Here is an 18131-nt window from a genome sequence, read left to right as displayed (position 1 = left end):
GCAGAACTGACACTGCTCCTCCTCTTCTCAGCCACAAAACAAGACAGAAACACTGATGATATGGATCCAAAGGTAAATCAACCAGAGGATTTTTAAACCACCAAGGCTATTTGAAGTGTGGATTTATACCCACTGTTGATGATGCTGAATCTTACCTTAAAACATTTAAACCTTTTGTCTAATTCTTCTTTTCAATCTTACCCCTTTTTAGGTTATTTTTTGCACAGGTTTATCATGTACATATCAGTAAAGATGTACAGATGTATAATTTGCAAATAAATATACTTAAAATGTTTTACTGCTGGGGTACATAATAAAAACAGCAGGGAAATCATGGACCTAAGATATTCTATTTCTTTAAGGTGTTATTTTCCCCACTCTAGACGTTTGTGTCAGGCACCAATAGACTACACCACGAATGATGAAGATGGCATAAAACTAGATTTCCACTGACAGAACTGTGGGTTGTCATCACTAGAACCATCTTCTCATATCTTTTGGGAGCTCTAAAGACAGCCAGAAGCCATTACCTTCACCCTGTCAACCCTGAAGGCTGGGAGCCAATGCAGCCTCCTCAGACCAATCTCCAGAAATTCTGTGGGCTGTTACCGTTCCCACGCTTAGTGGCTCTCAAGAAGGTAACTGTGGCATGCCACTCTAACAGTGAGAGCTATGCCAAAGAGAACAGCTGACATTGATTAAGTACTTACCCTATGCCAGCCCCTCATGTGAGTCGTCTCACTAAATGTTCACCACCACAACAGGACAGAGTCTATCATTATTATCCACCTTTTACAGCTGTGGTAACTAAAGCTGAGAATGGTTACTGTCCCAAGATCACACAGCTGATAACTTTCGCAGTCAAGTTCAGACTGTGCCTCTAACTCCAAGGACCTGCTCTTAATCACTATGTTATGCGGCCTTACATGCATAGTAATAACTTTATGGCATATCATTATAAAGATTTCTTTACAACAAAATTAATTTTTAAAATTTGTCACATTCTAAATGTAATCCTACTTCCTCTTGGGATCAAAATATTTACCAGAACACATAACTGATTTTGTAATACACATGAAAAGTAAATTACAATGGTATTTATGGGAATTATTTTTATACACAGATTTTGAAAAATGTAGCATACCAATTCTTGAAGCAAGTGCTTTAAATCCTTTCTGACACAAAGCCGACATAATATAAATAACAATACGATAAAATATCTACAACTTACTATTTACTCAGTTGTATCTGAAGTTATATGTTAAAACTTCCAGCACCCGGCTGGGCACAGTGGCTTACGCCTATAATCCCAGCACTTGGGAGGCCAAGGCAGGCGGATCACCTGAGGTCAGGAGTTCAAGACCAGCCTGACCAACATGGAGAAACCCCGTCTCTACTAAAAATACAAAATTAGCTGGGCATAGTGGCATGCGCCTGTAATCCCAGCTACTCAGGAGGCTGAAGCAGGAGAACCACTTGAACCGGGAGGCAGAGGTTGCAGCAAGCCAAGATCGCGCCATTGCACTCCAGCCTGGGCAACAAGAGTGAAACTCCATCTCAAAAAAAAAAAAAAAAACTTCCAGCGCCCAAGGCAATGAGAAAAAGCCAGTGGAAAAATACAATTATTTCCAAATATTCAGATAATTAACAATGATTAGAAAAATCATAGTGTCAGCTGAGTGAATCTTTCGATCGTTAATGTAGCTGTATTAATACCAAGTGATATTAAGGTTTTTTAAGCAGAGAAAAGCCCAGTGAGTTGCAGCAGCCACTGTTAATTCTGTGACTTTTTAGTGAAATAGAGCAAATGGAAGTACTAGATGGAGGAAAAGAAATGGCAATGTCAACAGAGAAATGCTTCTGAGGGCAAGTTCTCCTACATGATTGTGTATTCTTGGCTGTGTAAGTTGAGGATGCTTGAGGTTCTCTTCTTAGATGTCCCCATTGTAAATACCTAGGTCATGCTTTTAAAAAGCAGTATAATTTACGAAGCAGAGTCCACTCCACATTGACTCAAATGCCATCTTGTTACCATGACTATTTTATCTCTGATGAACCATCGTATTTATCTTTGTAAGCACTTCATTAAATATCACTCTGTTGTCTGGAAAAAGAAAAATTCAGTGTTCTAAAAACTAAGCAATTAAACATCCCAATTAAATACATAAATTTTGTAATAAAGCAAAAATAGTCACTTGATTAGATTCTGTAATTTTATTACTGACATCATCTTTACTTGAATAGCACAAGTTGCATAGAACTTAACAATGTTTGGAAAAGCAGAAAAAATTACTAGAAATGTAAAGAAGCAGTTTCCTGTTTTATTTAGTCCAGATTAATAACTGTTAAGTTGCCATGTTTCTTCCAGAAAAAGCTTTTTCACTTTTGTCTCAGCAAGTCAGAGTTTACAGAAATCATCTCATAGATATACTTTATTATTCCAGCTTAATCCATTTGAAAAAATTCAATGCTTTTTGACACCAATTGTTACACTATGCATTCATTTAGAAAAAAACAATGTCACAGTAATAAAAAGATTCTTATATTTTATGCTAGTATTAAAAATCACAGCAGCTAATATTGTCCCATATACAAGAATTGACATATATTTTCTTGGTTGAATACTATGCATTCATTTAGAAAAAAAAAGTCACAGTAATAAAAACATTCTTATATTTTATGCTAGTATTAAAAATCACAGCAGCTAATATTGTCCCATATACAAGAATTGGCATATATTTTCTTGGTTGAGTTTCTTCCTCCAGTAAAAAACAATTTGAAAGGCACTGAATGGAAGAAAACAAACAAGCAAATGAAAACAATTCAATTCAGTTGGATCCAGCTCCTTACCCTCTTGTTTGTAGACAAAGAGCATCAGCTCCTAAGCAAACTTTCTTTTTCAGATTTTGTTTCCGTATTACTACACTCTTATTTTCTAAATACCTCTTTAAGCCATCATTTCATAACTGTAGTTAGAAAAGGCCTTGCTCGTTTTCTCTGATTTTTTTTTTTTTCATTTTTAGATGGACCACAAGCAGTCTCACGGGAAAACTCTACTTTTTGGTAGATTCTGCAGAGGGTAGGTAGTCTGTCCAGGGCACTGTCCTTTTGTCACCCAGCACAAATAGAGAATCCCATTACCTACAAAGGTATTAGGAAAGTGCTCCCAGCTGAAAGCATTTATCCAATTCCAATTGTTGTTTGAAAGTCTAAAATACTAAAGGTGGCATTATTCCAGGAGCTACTGTTTAAAACAATGCAATGCCTGTTCAGAGAAGAAAATCAGTGTTTGAAAATCTGAGTTTGTTTAAAAAATAATAACTATGCATCCAAAAAAGAATTCCTAGAGAAGCACTTACATGCCAGGCACATGTTTTTAATTTTAATAACATTGGTTTACCTAAATAAATATGTAGAACTTAATAATTGTTCTCTATATGTTTGTATTTTAATACTATTCTATTTTAGTGAGTTTGCAAAGAGGCTAATGAAGAATAATGTAGAAAAATATGTATCAATCAGTACAAAGTTGCTATGGCTTATGGGCACTGCAAAATGCTGTGTTGAAAACAATTCTGTTAAAAAGTAATTGAAAACTGCTCCAATTTTAAAAGAAATAAATGTAGCCATATCCTTATAGGATAATGTCAGATAAAAAGTAATCATGTTCTCTCCACAATTGGGTTTGCTGGCATTTATATGGGAGTAATAATCCTTTAAGATTATTTTCATAGTTGTTCATTTAACGTGGGATTAACGTCAAAATCTTTGTAATTATCTCAGATCACCATTTGAAAGTGGTGTGGCAAAACACGTTAATGGTTAAGACACCCTAGCAGTTTTATACTAAACAGATTAACACACGTGAAAGTAATATTATAATCTTTTGCATTGAATAATGTGCCAGACCAATTTTTTCAGTGAAAATAGAATTCTTATGAAATGGTACCCTTTCATTCAAATAGGTAGCTACTGCTTCCTATTTCTTGAAATACCAAAGCAATCGGTTAGCTAGAAAACTGTATAAGAGCTATATACGTGAGCATGCATGGCTATATGGACTCAAAATATTATTCCGTGGCTTTGCCATTACACAATTTTATGGAAACGATCATTTCTGAGGTTTGCTTTACATAAGATTGAGAACCAAAATATTGCAATAGGAGGGTGATACAGAATAGTGAAAATACAATCCAGGTGGGATTGTATACCAAAAACTTTTAAAGCGTGAAGGAGATTGCTTATTGGCCACAATGGCTATGAATTTATTTTATGACCACCAGCAAACAAATGTAGGTCCATACCTTACACATTCTTAAATAATAAGGAAGCACATTTTAATATGTACTCCAGAGTCTCATAAAAATATTTCTCTGCCTCAGCATCCCATCTCTAGAAGTTGACATGAGAAGAAAATGGGTATTCATTTGGAAAGTAATATGAAGTTGTAACATAATTACTCAAGTCCTGCCTATCTTTCTTGAATTCTTGTGTAAAGCAGACTTCACATCCAAGACCTTATTATTTGATAATCCTTGTTACATATTACTTGGGTCGGGGAGGGGCCTGAAACCTTACAAACTAAATCGAATGTACTACAGGCAGGTGCCTCTCCCGAGAGAGGGAGATTATGTGTTAGAAGACAGTATCTGTATCACCGCAGCTGTGTCTGAAAAGGGGGATGGGGTGCTGGGGATTTAAATCATATTGTTTCCACTTATGCAGAGAGAATCCATAAAAAGAGATTCATTGTCATATTTTCTTTTTGAAGTGTCGTATTTGTTTTTTTTTCTTTTTTACTTTAAAAGTGCTCCTCGGTATAGAACAGAGTAAATATTACAGTTTTGTTCAACAGCAGCCAAGATTTAATTGTCTGTGAAATATAATGCTTACGACCTGATTTGAGTTCACTACTGTTCTGCTGATACAAACTAGGCTGGCCTACGAGGTGACCGAATGCACCCAGCAGCTGATTTACACAGAAGAGCCATCTCCAAAGAATTAAAAGTGGGCCAGGGACAGCCACACGCCTGCAGGAGCCCATCCAAAGGGCTAGGAGCTTTATTCTTTCTGCAACAGATTTAAAGTGACTTTGTACAAAAAGTCAAACAAGAATAAACAGCTGTGGAAAATGTAACAAATCATGCTAGCAGTTGAACAGCGAGGGAGAAGGGAAATCCAGCAAACTGCTAACATACACTGAAGAAAAGCGAAACGGAGGTAGAAGAGAGAGGGAAGGTGGGCAGAAAAGGAAGCTGGTAAGGACACGACACTGGTTTCCACACGCGAATCACGCACTTTATTATTGCGTATAGCTCAGTGACTGTCAGAAACCTGAAAAGTATGTCCTTCAACACAGCTCTGCGTGCCCGCGGCCCTGGGGTGCAAGCGAGGTTCCTCCGCCCTCCGCCGCCTCCCCCTCGCGCGCGTCCCCTTCTCCTCCCTGCAGTGACTCCGCGGGTCGCTTCCTCCACCCGCCCGGAGTGCAGAGGAGAAAGCGAACGGCTGCAGATTTGCCCCGGTGGCACCGCAGCCACAAGCCAACCCGTAATTGCAAAGCAAACAAGGCTGAAATATTGGATTGGTCTCAATCGTGACAAGATCTACGCTTTTGCCGCCAATCTGTTTGTGCAGCTCTATTTAAAGGCACTTGATTGAGGAAATGTTGAAAATAGCGGTGAGGGTTTCCTAATGAGACCTCAGGAGGGAAGCGGAGGCCTTCGCCCGGCACCAGGGGCTGGGAGGTGAGGGTGGGAGGCTCATGGTTAACCCCTTCCTGCTCGCCTGCGGCGAAAGGTCCTCCGAGACGGAGCTGGGGGTCCACCCTGTCCGAAGCGGTGACCTCTCCCGGCCTGAGCGGCGGAGAACCGGCCTCCTGGGTGTCGGGAACCGAGAAGAGGGCTGGGGATCACAATGAGAATTTAACCAGGATGGAAGGGGCGCCCCAGTGGCCATCGCAGTGGCTGGAAAGCTGGCGACCTAAATCGGGGGTGGCCGCTCTGGTCGCGCTCTGGTCCCTGCCCCGCAACACTCCCGCGCCGCCAGCCGCGAGGGCTGAGGCCCTGGCGATCCCCGTGGAGCTGCGGCTGCGCTCAGCTCTAGGGCACCGAGGCGGAGTGGTGCCCCCCATGCGAGTCGGGAGAGCAGCTGCCCTGGTGGGCGACGCGGGCTGGCAGGCATTGCTGTCGGGCTGGGTCTTCAGGCAGCTAGAAGGGAACGAAAGAAACCAAAGAGGCAGGAGGAGAAAAATACAGGAATACTAACAGCGCGACCTGCTCTGGCTGGCGCTTTGATTTTCCCATTCACTCTAGCCTGCCCACCCCAGGTACGTGTCATTATCCCCATTGTTCAGATGGGGAAACTAAGACTTGGAGACGCCGAGGTCCTTGCCCGAGATCACTCAGCCAGTCGTGCGGTGCCAGAGTCGGCCCTGCCCAGCTCCGACTCGGAGCTCAGGATGTTGGGAGTGGGCACCAGAAAGGCCAGGCTGGGGCTGAGCTTCCCTCTGAGCCAGCGCAAGTTGATGCAGAACCAGTGCAGGCCCGATCGAGCCAGAGGACGGCTTGGAGATGAAGATTTGTTCCCTAGTGGGCGACATCTAACTCCTCTACTAGTTCTAATCGTTTTCAGAATAAAGGAAACTAATCTGATTGCAATTGGGGTAGACAGTATTCACCCGATTTCTCTTAGTCATTCATTTTATATGGGTTGTCTAAACATCTCCTTTGTTCAATGCATTGATTAGGTTGTCCAGTAACCCACAGTCACAGGAGGTGACATATGCATGCCCAGAGATCTACCCAAAAGAGTATAAGTGACAGCACCAGGAAGGAATTCAGAAGAGAAAACTTCATTTGTGGGAGGGAGTTGGGGGAGAGAGAAGCAGTATCTGGAAAGGCTCCCTGGAGGAGCTAACATTTAGGCTGGACCTAGAAGAAACGAAGTGTGGATTCTCCAAGAGAGATGGGTTGTTTGCCAGCATACTGGCAAGTCAAGGGGTGCCAGACCCACAGTTGGGAACAAAGTAGGAGTGATACTTTCATCCCCTGCTGCCATCTACCAGCTGCCCTCCTAACTTGAACACTGTGTTGACCACATTTTGAGCCAAGGTCCTAATCCCTTTTAGGATTGAAAACCTACGGCTTGAGAGTGGACACCCAGGAGGTAGACTTTGACTGTCTAGAACTGTGAATTTAGACCAAAGGGTACCGTCAAGGGCAGGGATGGGAAAATGGCACTAGGGGCGCTCTCACCAGAGCTCCTAACTACTAGAGCCAAGCATTCCCGCGCTTTTCCCAGAGGGATCGGATCTGAGATGTACCTTGGCCAATCTGCAGTTTGTCTTTCTGGAGTCACAGACAGATGTAGACTGGGAAAGTGAAGACCCCCAGGGGGTGGAGAGGACTGGTTTCGGTTATACTTCCCCATGAATGATCTGCGCCTTCTGTCAGCAAAACAAAAACGCATCAGTCACACCAATTTAGTGAAGTCTCCAAACGTATTCTGAATGAAATTCTGCTTTTTTTTGTACACAACCAATTCCTTCGTTTGAAGTTGGATGCTTTGCAAGCAGAATGCAATTCCATTTCTCATTCCTCGAAGTTGTGGCCTGTGTTAACCTAAGTTGGCATTCACACAAGTATTAAGAAGAAAAACCATTTTCTTCTGGAAAATGGAACAAAGTAGCACCTCTCCAATCAGGGTGCAGATATATAATCTGTAACAACAAATTAGCTCCCTAGTGCTGCTCATTTCCAGCTAGCATCCTGCCTTCCCTGTTTATAACTTTGCTGCCTGCAATTATTTTTATTTTAATTTTCTGTCACTTTAACAAAAACCAGAGTCTTTTCTTTTAATGTTTTGTACACAACATGTTCATTTTGATAAGATGTTCTTTCCTATCCTCTGTTAGCTTGCCTTTCCTTGTTTAGAGTTCTGTATCAGGCATTTCTAATATTTCTCTCTTTTTTTAAGAACTTGTCCCTGTCTTGCTTTATTTGTTTGTGTGAAATTTAGTTTGAAAGGAGATCAGAGAGAGCAGGAGGGGTTTGTAATAAGAGAATGACCGAATGACCCAAAGGCTGATTATCTATCATTAACTGGAGACTTGGTGTACCCAAATTACCAAGGAGACCTCAGTCTGCCGGATCCTTACCCAGCTAGAAAGGCAAGCCTGGAATGCACACACTGAAACAGGCTCATGGCATTGCAACCGAGGACATAGTTCACGCAACATTTTCTTAAGGAGTTTTCCTGCAAAACTCAACTCAAGTTCAGTATATAAATTTTTTAGATTCTGATATGTTGTACTCAGGTAAAAATCTCTGCCAAAAGAGTACCTATAACATTTCTGTAACTAACTTTTTTGTGTTGTTTCGTTAGGAGTGAAATTGCAGTTAATTGTCTAAGCTCCAGAGAATATTGAGAAATCAAACCAAGCTGCTTTTGATCTGCTCACACTGCTAAACCCAAGCCTTGTAAAAATCAAGGTTTGCCATTAATATTGACAATAAAAGTGTTTCTTTTTGTTAACCTGAAACCTAACCATCCTGGTATAACTCCCCTGTCTATAAGCAAAGACCCTGGAAGAATGTAGGAAAGGTTTGGAGGAAACTGTCAGAGCTAAAGAAATCCATCTACGTGAATTTGCAAAGGAAGCTATGGAACAGAACTTCCCAGGAATGCAACACTACAGTTAAAACTGGGAATGTTTCCGGGCCTCAAGTCAGAAGCAAATCTTTCAGTCAAATAAATGTTTTCTCTCCAAAGCCCCATTTTAAATTGCCAATTGCACTCATATTTTATTCTGAACCCCACAATACATTGCAGACTAGGTGAAGTCCATTATTTACTATTTCCATAGAACACGTATGCAAAATCACACTTCCTCATCTGAATGTTGAGTGATTTCCTCCCGGCTTGAAAGAAAATATCGCTAGTGTGTATGTAATTTGCTTGAAGCAATAATTCGAATGAGTATTTAACATAAATCCTGTGGGATGTATGTTCTCAGACCGGTTTTGCTCTAAACTCTGTATTTTACTACAAAGTAGCAAAGATTAACAAAGATCAGATTTACTGTACCTCTTAGGACTAGTATAATAACATTAATAATACCTCCCATGTATCTACATCATGCTGCTTCTTTGAGGCCTTCACGGGGTTATCTTATGGTCCCTTTAGTCTAAATGAGTATTTTAGATTTACAGACACACTTAGACACCTGGAAAAATATTTAGTTCTTCCTTATCAATGAAAACCCTCCAGTGCAGCAACATATCTACCAGTTAATATGAGGGTCTAGTCACTGATTATTTAGAAAGAAAGGAAAATTCTACTGACTGTGAATATTAAGATTTTTCTTAAAACACTTCAGCATGAATCAGTTTCTCATTCTTCCATGCCAGTTGCAGATTCAGTGATAGGAAAAAAAAAGAAAAGAAAAGAAAAAAACCTTGTAATCCCAAATGCTGCTAGACAGCAAATTACAAGGGAGAATTGGAGAGAAGAGAGAGAGGGAGGGAGGAGGGTGGAGGGAGGAAAGAAGGGAAAGGGAGAGGAGAAAGAGGAGGAGGGAATGTGCAGGCACTAAGCAAGCCCTGATTTTCTCCACCAACTTAACTGTTTTCTAATTAGAGCTGGACTGAAGGATTCATAAGCAATCAGCCCCTCCATGGTCATCATTCAGCTGAACTAGCCCCTCCCCCTCCATCTCTCCATGTAGGGAAGAGAAAGGAAGAGGATTCACTCCCTAAATATGCCACCCCCTTAAATAAAGACTTTCTTAAAAGAAGAAGAAAAAACTTGCATAAAAGAAGAAGAAAAAAAAAAACCCCACAAGGCACAAGGGCAGCTTTTCTTATTCTTCCTTTTTTGAAATAGACACTCAAATCCAACAAAATTTGATTCTGCTTTGCAAATGTGTACTTTGAGCAGCACCACACTTCCGGAGCCACTTTCACTTGGTATGTCTGTAGACAACTATTTCTCAAAGGTCAACAAGAAAAGACTACACAAGAAGAACTACACAAACAAGAAGGACTACACAACCCCAGTTAGAGGGAGACCCTTGCCACCATGCAGACAATATGCCTTGTTCTGAGCGTCCTAAACATCCTGGGACTAAGTGGATAACATGTAAAATGACTGCACCCTACCCTGGTACAGAAAAGAATGCAGAGCCATCAGAGTGTCGCAAGAAGCACTGTCCTTGGAGCAGGTGGACTGAGGTGACATCTTCAAGAACACATTGCTCCTTCTGTCACCTTCCAGGCTTGATGTTCTTTCAGAGGGTTCTTAGCTTGTGCTGAGGCTCATCTCATGTAAGAGCATTAAAGATTCTTAAGGGAACGGTCAGAGTCACTTCCACTATGTTGGTTAGAAAAACAAGGTGAAAGGAGATTTGAAAGACGATGATGAGAATTGAACCATAATTCCCATGAACATAAAATGCGCATTTATGACCCTCTGGCCTGATTCTTTTTGAGTCCAGTTTATTTCGGGTTCTTATGAGCAAAACAGAGGATATAAACTGCCCTTGCCTTTGAAATAATAAACACCCTGAGACAATCTGTATTTTCCCTAAAGCCTAACTAAAAATTTTTTTCAAATTAGTTTAAACCAGATTGATTTTTTCAAGTATAATAATATCTCACAAGACCAAATGTTTGCATGGCCATTTTCAGCCTCTTTGGTGCTCTTTCAGTCTTTTTCCAGGGAAAGCAGTAGCAGTGATGGCAAAGAGACAAGAGACCTGAGGAGCAAAATAAATGCTTGAACCTGATTCTGTCTATTTGGCTGAAGGCAGATGACATGTGCAGTACAGTAGGTGTACCACCAGCTACAACGAACGCACAGAATCCCAAACACACCCAAACCTGGGCTGCCTCCTTGTGAAGCAGTTTCTGGACATGAGTAAGGCCGGTTTCGGCTCAGCCCTCAGCCTCTGAGGAGAGGCAGAGAAGCACTCCTAGCTAGGATTCCTCCACAGGCACCCAGAGGAGCCCCCAGCAAGCCAGTTCCCTGGGCCTTTGAGTACTTAGAACATGTGCATCAGCAGCTACACTAGTGCAGCCCAGGAGTGGGGTCCCCATGCTGACATCGAAGTCAGGGACTCTGCCTTTCTCTCTTTCTTCTCCCACTTTCCCTCTCATCACCAACACCACCCTCTCCTTCATCGCCACCACTGCCACCACCTCCATCACTACCACCGGGATGCCCAGGATACCTAAATTGGGGGCAAACTTGAGATGGCATCCTTGCTTCACAACTTCCCAAAGGAGCAGGCTAACCCAGTATCCTGGAAAACCTGGAACAAAACAGGCCAAAGGACACTGCAAGAGAAAAGTGGATGTGTTTGTGCATTTAGGGTAGAGCTCAACCAGTCAGGGCCAGCCTGGCCTCCCTGAGTCAGTTACTACAGTTGGAGACACCGCTAGGGTTCACCCATTTGTCCCCTCTCATCAAGCCACCTTTCTAAGGCAGTGACCTCTGGATTTGGGTTTCTGAGCTACATCAAGTCTTAGGCCCTCGGACCACAGCAGTTAACTGATAAGGACACTGTGAGTGAGAACTGATGTTCAGATTAGCATCTTTTATGATTTCTTTTTTCTGTTCCATGTTGCCCATTTCCTTTACCACTTGCAATGCTATCTGGGGCCATGAGGTAATTCATTCATGTTTGTTTGTTTGTTTGTTTCAATTAAAAGCATGAGAAAAGCTAAGTGTGGCAAGTTCTGAAGCTTTCCAAAGTGAGGCCACTCACCACTGGTCTCTGGTGGACAGAGCATCTCAATCCCCAGCTCAGCCCTCCTCTGAACTCTTCTTCCTCCCTTCAATTCCCAAAACTCCCTTTGGGTTTGAAAGCAGCCAACCAACTAATTTCCCTGAATTTTTATATGTTCCCAGCCCCAGTGCAATCTTACTTTGTCTACCTGCTCCCAAGGCCTAAATGTGTTTTTATAAACAGACTTTTCAAAAACGTATCAAATGTCAGAGAATTGAACTACCAGTATTTACACATTCGGGGTTTGCCTCCGGGTGAAAATGTAAACAGAACCCCCAACCACACTACCTGTATTCTTTCCTTGAAGAACTAGGTCTTTAAAAGGCTCTCCTTGTGCTCAAAACTGCAGACCCACGCAAGTTGGGGGTTTAGCGCGGTAGGTCACTATTTTGTTCCGAGCTCAACTGCAAGCCCCTGGCGCTTACCAACGAGCCTAGTTTCAGTTAATCCCTATTCTAGGTTCAATGCTTTAAGACGCTTGTCTGGGGACGTTCAAGGATGTTAATCCCTTACCTAGAAAAAGAATGGGCCCTGCACCGACTCTTATCCTGGGCTTTTAAGTCCCTGTCTCCTACCGCCCAGCCGCGGCAAACCTGAGTATATATATATTTCTCAATCCTGCTGCCCAAGACTCTAGGGCTAGTGGAGGGCAGAGCCCGAGCACAGAGTCAACTGCAACACCGAAGTTGGGCGCCCTGCATTCGCACTGACCTCGCCTTCCAGCCCCAACCACTTGGTCGGCGGTGAGCAAGGAAAGGACTGTCCTTGTGGAGTCCTTCGGGTGGGGATCGCTTTGTGGCCTGCGGCCGGACTCTGCCCGCCTCCAAAGGGCGATGCCCAAGGTGGAGTCTTTGGTCTCCCTTGGGCTACCCTGGCCTGACCAGTGGCCAGCCCCAGGCCGCCCGTCCGGCGCTGGCGCCGCAGGCCCTCGCCTCGCTCTAATTTACAGCCCGCGGGTTCCTGTTGACACCGTTTTCCACACCGAACTCCTTCGGGTGGAATCTGCATATACACATCAGCCTCCCCTCTCGGCTTGGGGCCAAGCCTGGGGTGATTTCAGCTCCTGCCATTTACCACCCGCCCTCGCCGCACGTGAGCCTTCTCAAGAAGCTCATGCCACACGGGCGCTGCGGCCCGGGTGCCCCGCGGCCCGGTGACTTACAAGTTGAGATCCATTTTCCGTTATAATGCGTTCAAGATCACCAAGGCCGGCAGTCTAAACATCCACGAGCCGTCCTCCCGGCCTGCCTCTTAAACTGGCGTTTAATGGTTCCCCTCCGATAACTAAACCTGCTTTCCACAGATGCCCGCTTTTATGAGGGAGGCAGGAATGCAGAGATATATTTATATGTTTGTTCATAAAAACTGGAAAATAAGCTCTGAACACGCCGTAAAAAATATTCAGTTACTTACCAAACAGGCTAGTTAAACCAGGGGAACACCGATACCAGCCACACTACAGATTCGGGGAATCGAGATGCCCGCACTTTGAAATCGCCCAAGGTCTTCGTTGGGGCTGGTGTCCCTGAAGGATATGGAAATAACAGCATTTACAATCTGCTTGACATGTTCGCCTGGAGGACTCAGCCGTCATCTCCAAAGTTTGCCGCAATAACGTGAGCCACCCCAAACAGCTCTAACCGGGGTAACTTGGTGGGTAACTCAATAGCCACTGAGACCGGCGTTTCGAGCCTGTAAACGGGTCAAAGAAACACCCTTCTCCAACCGCTCCTTGTCCCTGCTGGGGCAAAGAGCGCCAGCTCCCAGCCGCGCCTTTGTGGGGGCCCCCACCACCCGCCACGAGGCTCCAGGCGCCCCTGCATAAAATTGTCAGGCTGCCTGCGTATATTTTCTTACCTCGATTACCTACAAAGCACTTCGAAAAGCAATACCTGAGTTTTCTTTCTTTCTTTCTTTTCAACCAGAAAAGAGAGCAGAGTGATACTGTACCTGGTTAGAGATTCTTCAGTATTTGAGACTTGGGGGGAAAATATTTTAATAGTGAAGCATCTGTTAAACACTTGCATTATCCTCTGACTGATAAAAAAAGTTTTTTTAACCCTGCCCCCCCCGCGCCAAGTTTTAATTATCTTATGGTTATGAGGAGGTAGCCAATCCTGGAAGAGGACCTCGGCAATTAGCAACGTGAACATCAAAAAGTTTTATTGCCGAGAGCTCGAGGCGCCGCCCCTGCCGCCCCGGGATTGGCGTGAGGAGCCTCTGACGACATATATTAACCCGAGCGGCCCTAAAGATGTAGCTGTACATGGAGATCTTGCTGGGAAAATCCGCTTGCTCCCCTCACGTCGTCCAGCCCAGGAGAACCACCGCCGTCACCCCGGAGCTTCCTCGGCCACCGCGCAGACCCCTCCGAGAGCCCGAGCCGCGGCCTTCGAGCTCCAAGGCTCATTCAGGGCCCCAGATCCTTGCCCCGAAAGGAGAGGATCTGAGAAAATGGATGCACTGAGACCTCTCTGAAAACCCTCCGAGAGAGCCCGAGAGGAGCGAGGACACGTTACTCGCAGCTAAAATCACATTTAAGGACCAAAACAACAACCAAAAATTTCATTAAAACAATAAGCGCCCAAGAACCCAGATCGGGCTAGTGGGGGGAGGGGAAGAGGCGGGAAGGGGAGGGTCGCACGGAGGTAGCTTTGCAGTGAACAGTCGACCCCGCCGCCCCCCGGCACAGCTGGACCGGCTCCTCCAGCCGCGGCTCAGACTCGCCCCTGGATTCCGGGTTAGCTTCGGTGCCAGGACCGCGGCCCGGGCTTGGATTCCCGAGACTCCGCGCAGCCGCCTCGCGGGATCCCCGGCACCTTTGTATGAGCACGAGAGGATTCTGCCTCCGCGCAGCAGCCCGGGAAGCAGGAGCCGAAGCGCGGGCCGTGGAGCAAGGCGGGAACCGGCGGCGGCGGCGGCGGCCAGGGGCGCACGGTGCCAGGACCAGCTCGCCGCGCCCCATGGGGAGCCGGCGGCCGCAGCGCTGCTGAGGCGGGCCCGGCTGGCCAGGCGGGGGGACGGGGCCCGGGCTGCAGCAGCCCCCTCTGCGGCTGCCGGGCGGGCCCGGGCGCCCGGGGGCTGGGGGGTGGGGGGTGGGGGAGGACGCCGAGCGCTGAGGCAGGGGCCCGGGCCGAGGGCGCGGCGGGGCTGCGCGCACGCTGGGGCGCGTGGAGGGGCGCGGAGGGCGAAATGAGTCTGGTAGGCGGTTTTCCCCACCACCCGGTGGTGCACCACGAGGGCTACCCGTTTGCCGCCGCCGCCGCCGCAGCTGCCGCCGCCGCCGCCAGCCGCTGCAGCCATGAGGAGAACCCCTACTTCCATGGCTGGCTCATCGGCCATCCCGAGATGTCGCCCCCCGACTACAGCATGGCCCTGTCCTACAGCCCCGAGTATGCCAGCGGCGCCGCCGGCCTGGACCACTCCCATTACGGGGGGGTGCCGCCGGGCGCCGGGCCCCCGGGCCTGGGGGGGCCGCGCCCGGTGAAGCGCCGAGGCACCGCCAACCGCAAGGAGCGGCGCAGGACTCAGAGCATCAACAGCGCCTTCGCCGAACTGCGCGAGTGCATCCCCAACGTACCCGCCGACACCAAACTCTCCAAAATCAAGACCCTACGCCTGGCCACCAGCTACATCGCCTACCTCATGGACCTGCTGGCCAAGGACGACCAGAATGGCGAGGCGGAGGCTTTCAAGGCAGAGATCAAGAAGACCGACGTGAAAGAGGAGAAGAGGAAGAAGGAGCTGGTCAGTACCGGGGGCGGCAGGCAGTGGGGCTGAGGGGGTCAGGGAACGGGTGCTCCCGGCCTCTTTCCAACTGGGCTGAGAAATGGCATCTCGTGTTCTTTGGCTGCGTCCCGCGCCAAGGTTGTTTGCACCAGGTTGTGTGAGGATGGCTTCCGGCATAAGCAGAGAGTTGAGGGGAGGGTGTCAGCAGGAGGAGGAGAAGGTTAGGGATGCTTTGCGCTGGTAATCTTACCTCCGGTTTATCGCTGCCCGGCTAGTACTTAGGACGGACCTTGAAAACTCTGGGTCGCGATCGATCGCGATCGCACTGGTCTGGACGCCTCACCCCGTCTCTGTTAGACCCTTCTTTTGGCCTCCAATCCGATCTTGCTTTCAGATGTTTCCAGAATAAGTCTCGAAGAAGCCCTTGATTCCAATTATTTCACTATTGATCGCACCCCCTACCCCATTCCCAGAAGGAGGCTGCCACTGAGACTGAGCCCTGAGTTTTGTGGTTGTTCTCATACTATGCCCGGAAGACGTAATGGTAAACATAAAATAAGTACTTTTGACTTCAAAATACAGCTCAAATTTTTCCTTGGCTGTGACGTTAAAATGTAATTTCCCAGATGAATATATTCCATTGGCATTTCTAATTTTATTTGAATGAGCCTGTACATTTTAAGGGGGAAAAGGCATTACTATGGTCATTGTTATTAAAAATAACACGAAAGTAAATTGAGCTGCTTAAAATTTTCTAAGATTCCTACCAAGTGCCCACAGGGCGGTGGTGCAGGATAGAGCTATGTCCACGAAGGGCCCGGAAAATAATTGCATTTGTCGAATTTTTCTTCTTTGGCCCCTGCAGCCCTTTGGTGGCTGCATAATCGAGTGACCTCCCGAATAACCAGAGATTTCAGAAGCCTTGGAGGAGAGGCACTGCTGAGCTGGAGGCCGAGAGCCTCTGGCCGAGAGGCCCAGGCCGAAACAGGGGCTCCTTCGCCCTATTTTTCCTAGATGTGGGTCTAGGATTGCTAATGAAAACAGAGAAACCAGACTTAGCGCCCACTCCAGCTCCCGCCCCTACATCTGGAGTAAGAGAAAAGGCCCTCCGCGCCTCCATAAACGACTCGAAAACGGGCGGTTGTTTATAAACTTGTGGATCCAGTAGTTGAGCGCTGCAGCGCGGAGGCCTCCCCGCCGGCTAGGGTAGCGCTAACCTTTGTAGCTTCTCTGCAGGGGCTGGGACTCCCCCATCGTATCCTTTCCTCTCTGGTTCACTGTCTCCTCCGGCCCAGAAAGCGCCCGGTTGGTGTGGAACCAGGTATCCTCTCTGAATTTCTCTTTCCACTTTTCTCGCCCTCGCCTTCCCTCTGTCCAGAACGAAATCTTGAAAAGCACAGTGAGCAGCAACGACAAGAAAACCAAAGGCCGAACGGGCTGGCCGCAGCACGTCTGGGCCCTGGAGCTCAAGCAGTGAGGAGGAGGAGAAGGAGGAGGAGGAGAGCGCGAGTGAGCCGGGGCCAAGGCACCAGATGCAGACCCAGGACTCCGGAAAAGCCGTCCGCGCTCCGCTCTGAGGACTCCTTGCATTTGGAATCATCCGGTTTATTTATGTGCAATTTCCTTCCCCTCTCTTTGACCCCCTTTGAGGCATCCGCTCCCCATCTCCCCCTCCAAAAAAAAAGTGGATATTTGAAGAAAAGCATTCCATATTTTAATATGAAGAGGACACTCCCGTGTGGTAAGGGATCCCGTCGTCTCGTAGATTCTGTGTGCGTGAATGTTCCCTCTTGGCTGTGTAGACACCAGCGTTGCCCCCCGCCAACCTACCCAACCCCTTCCAGATAAAGACAGTGGGCACTAGTGCGTTTGTGAAGTGTATCTTTAATACTTGGCCTTTGGATATAAATATTCCTGGGTATTATAAAGTTTTATTTCAAAGCAGAAAACAGGGCCGCTAACATTTCCGTTGGGGTCGGTATCTAGTGCTGTCCGTTCATCTGTGGTCGTTCCCTCTTTGAAGATGTTTCCAACAGCCACTTGTTTTGTGCACTTCCGTCCTCTAAAACTAAATGGAATTTAATTAATATTGAAGGTGTAAACGTTGTAAGTATTCAATAAACCACTGTGTTTTTTTTTTACAAAAAACCCTAATCTTTTAATGGTTGATACCTCAAAAGAGTTTTGAAAACAAAGCTGTTATACTTGTTTTCATAATATTTAAAATATCCAGAAGTAAACTAAATTATCATGATTGCCTCTAACTTTATTTTAAAGACTCAGTGGTTCCAACCAGTCAACCTGACCTGCGGTCTACGCAGGAGGAGGAGGTGCTCTTAAAGAGAAGTGTCCTTGTTACAAATCCTGCAAATGGTCTGGGCTTTGTCGGTGTGGTGTCTCCTTCCCTCTTGCCCCAGCTGGAGAACGCTGAGTAGTCTCTAGAAGGAAGATCTGGGCTGCAGAACCCAGTCCGGCAGTTCGCTCAGAAGGTGTAAAGGTGTTCTTGCTTTCCTGAAATCAATCAGAGGCCGTTTCGTGAGGCCGTCGGTTTTTGTTTGGAGAGTGTGTTTCTGGTGGAGGAGTTGTGAGGAGAACCCCGGCATTATTGCTGCAACGG

General features: G+C 46.2%; 2 protein-coding genes across 9 annotated transcripts; one reads left to right on the top strand and one right to left on the bottom strand.

The window, feature by feature from the left end:
• Positions 1-4792: 4792 nt before the first annotated feature.
• On the bottom strand, positions 4793-16203 carry LOC100589563. Of its 7 annotated transcripts, none has more exons than XM_012508248.1 (5): positions 13736-13815; positions 13199-13310; positions 10158-10368; positions 7322-7444; positions 4793-6206 (listed from the first exon to the last, which is right to left on the bottom strand). In XM_012508248.1, the coding sequence occupies exons 4-5, from the start codon at positions 7426-7428 to the stop codon at positions 5909-5911; spliced, it is 405 nt and encodes a 134-aa protein (XP_012363702.1). In that variant the 5' UTR covers positions 7429-7444; positions 10158-10368; positions 13199-13310; positions 13736-13815; the 3' UTR covers positions 4793-5908. The 7 variants fall into 7 exon arrangements, with proteins under 7 accessions (XP_012363702.1, XP_012363700.1, XP_012363703.1 ...); XM_012508246.1 differs by lacking the exon at positions 10158-10368 and adding an exon at positions 12948-13095 and having other exon boundaries at positions 13199-13477; positions 13736-13813; XM_012508249.2 differs by lacking the exons at positions 10158-10368; positions 13736-13815 and adding an exon at positions 15428-16203.
• HAND2 (heart and neural crest derivatives expressed 2) lies at positions 14044-17768 on the top strand. 2 transcript variants are annotated; one of them, XM_030816334.1, is made up of 3 exons: positions 14894-15188; positions 15282-15532; positions 16893-17768. In XM_030816334.1, the coding sequence occupies exons 1-3, from the start codon at positions 14978-14980 to the stop codon at positions 16989-16991; spliced, it is 561 nt and encodes a 186-aa protein (XP_030672194.1). In that variant the 5' UTR covers positions 14894-14977; the 3' UTR covers positions 16992-17768. The 2 variants fall into 2 exon arrangements, with proteins under 2 accessions (XP_003258075.3, XP_030672194.1); XM_003258027.3 differs by having other exon boundaries at positions 14044-15532.
• Positions 17769-18131: the final 363 nt, after the last annotated feature.

This window comes from Nomascus leucogenys, chromosome 7b, assembly GCF_006542625.1.
Source record: "Nomascus leucogenys isolate Asia chromosome 7b, Asia_NLE_v1, whole genome shotgun sequence".
Classification (NCBI taxonomy): Eukaryota; Metazoa; Chordata; class Mammalia; order Primates; family Hylobatidae; genus Nomascus; species Nomascus leucogenys.
The sequence above is the reverse complement of the archived record's forward strand: the minus strand, read 5'-3'. Positions and strand labels throughout refer to the sequence as shown.

Excerpts from the sequence above, each read along its gene's own strand:
- LOC100589563 (XM_012508245.1), bottom strand. The coding sequence starts at position 7,467 with ATGCGTTTTTGTTTTGCTGACAGAAGGCGCAGATCATTCATGGGGAAG. Across the intron at positions 6,207-7,321 it reads CAAACTGCAGATTGGCCAAG|CTGCCTGAAGACCCAGCCCG; the intron begins GTACATCTCAGA and ends GTTCCCTTCTAG.
- HAND2 (XM_003258027.3), top strand. The coding sequence starts at position 14,978 with ATGAGTCTGGTAGGCGGTTTTCCCCACCACCCGGTGGTGCACCACGAG. Across the intron at positions 15,533-16,892 it reads AGAAGAGGAAGAAGGAGCTG|AACGAAATCTTGAAAAGCAC; the intron begins GTCAGTACCGGG and ends CCCTCTGTCCAG.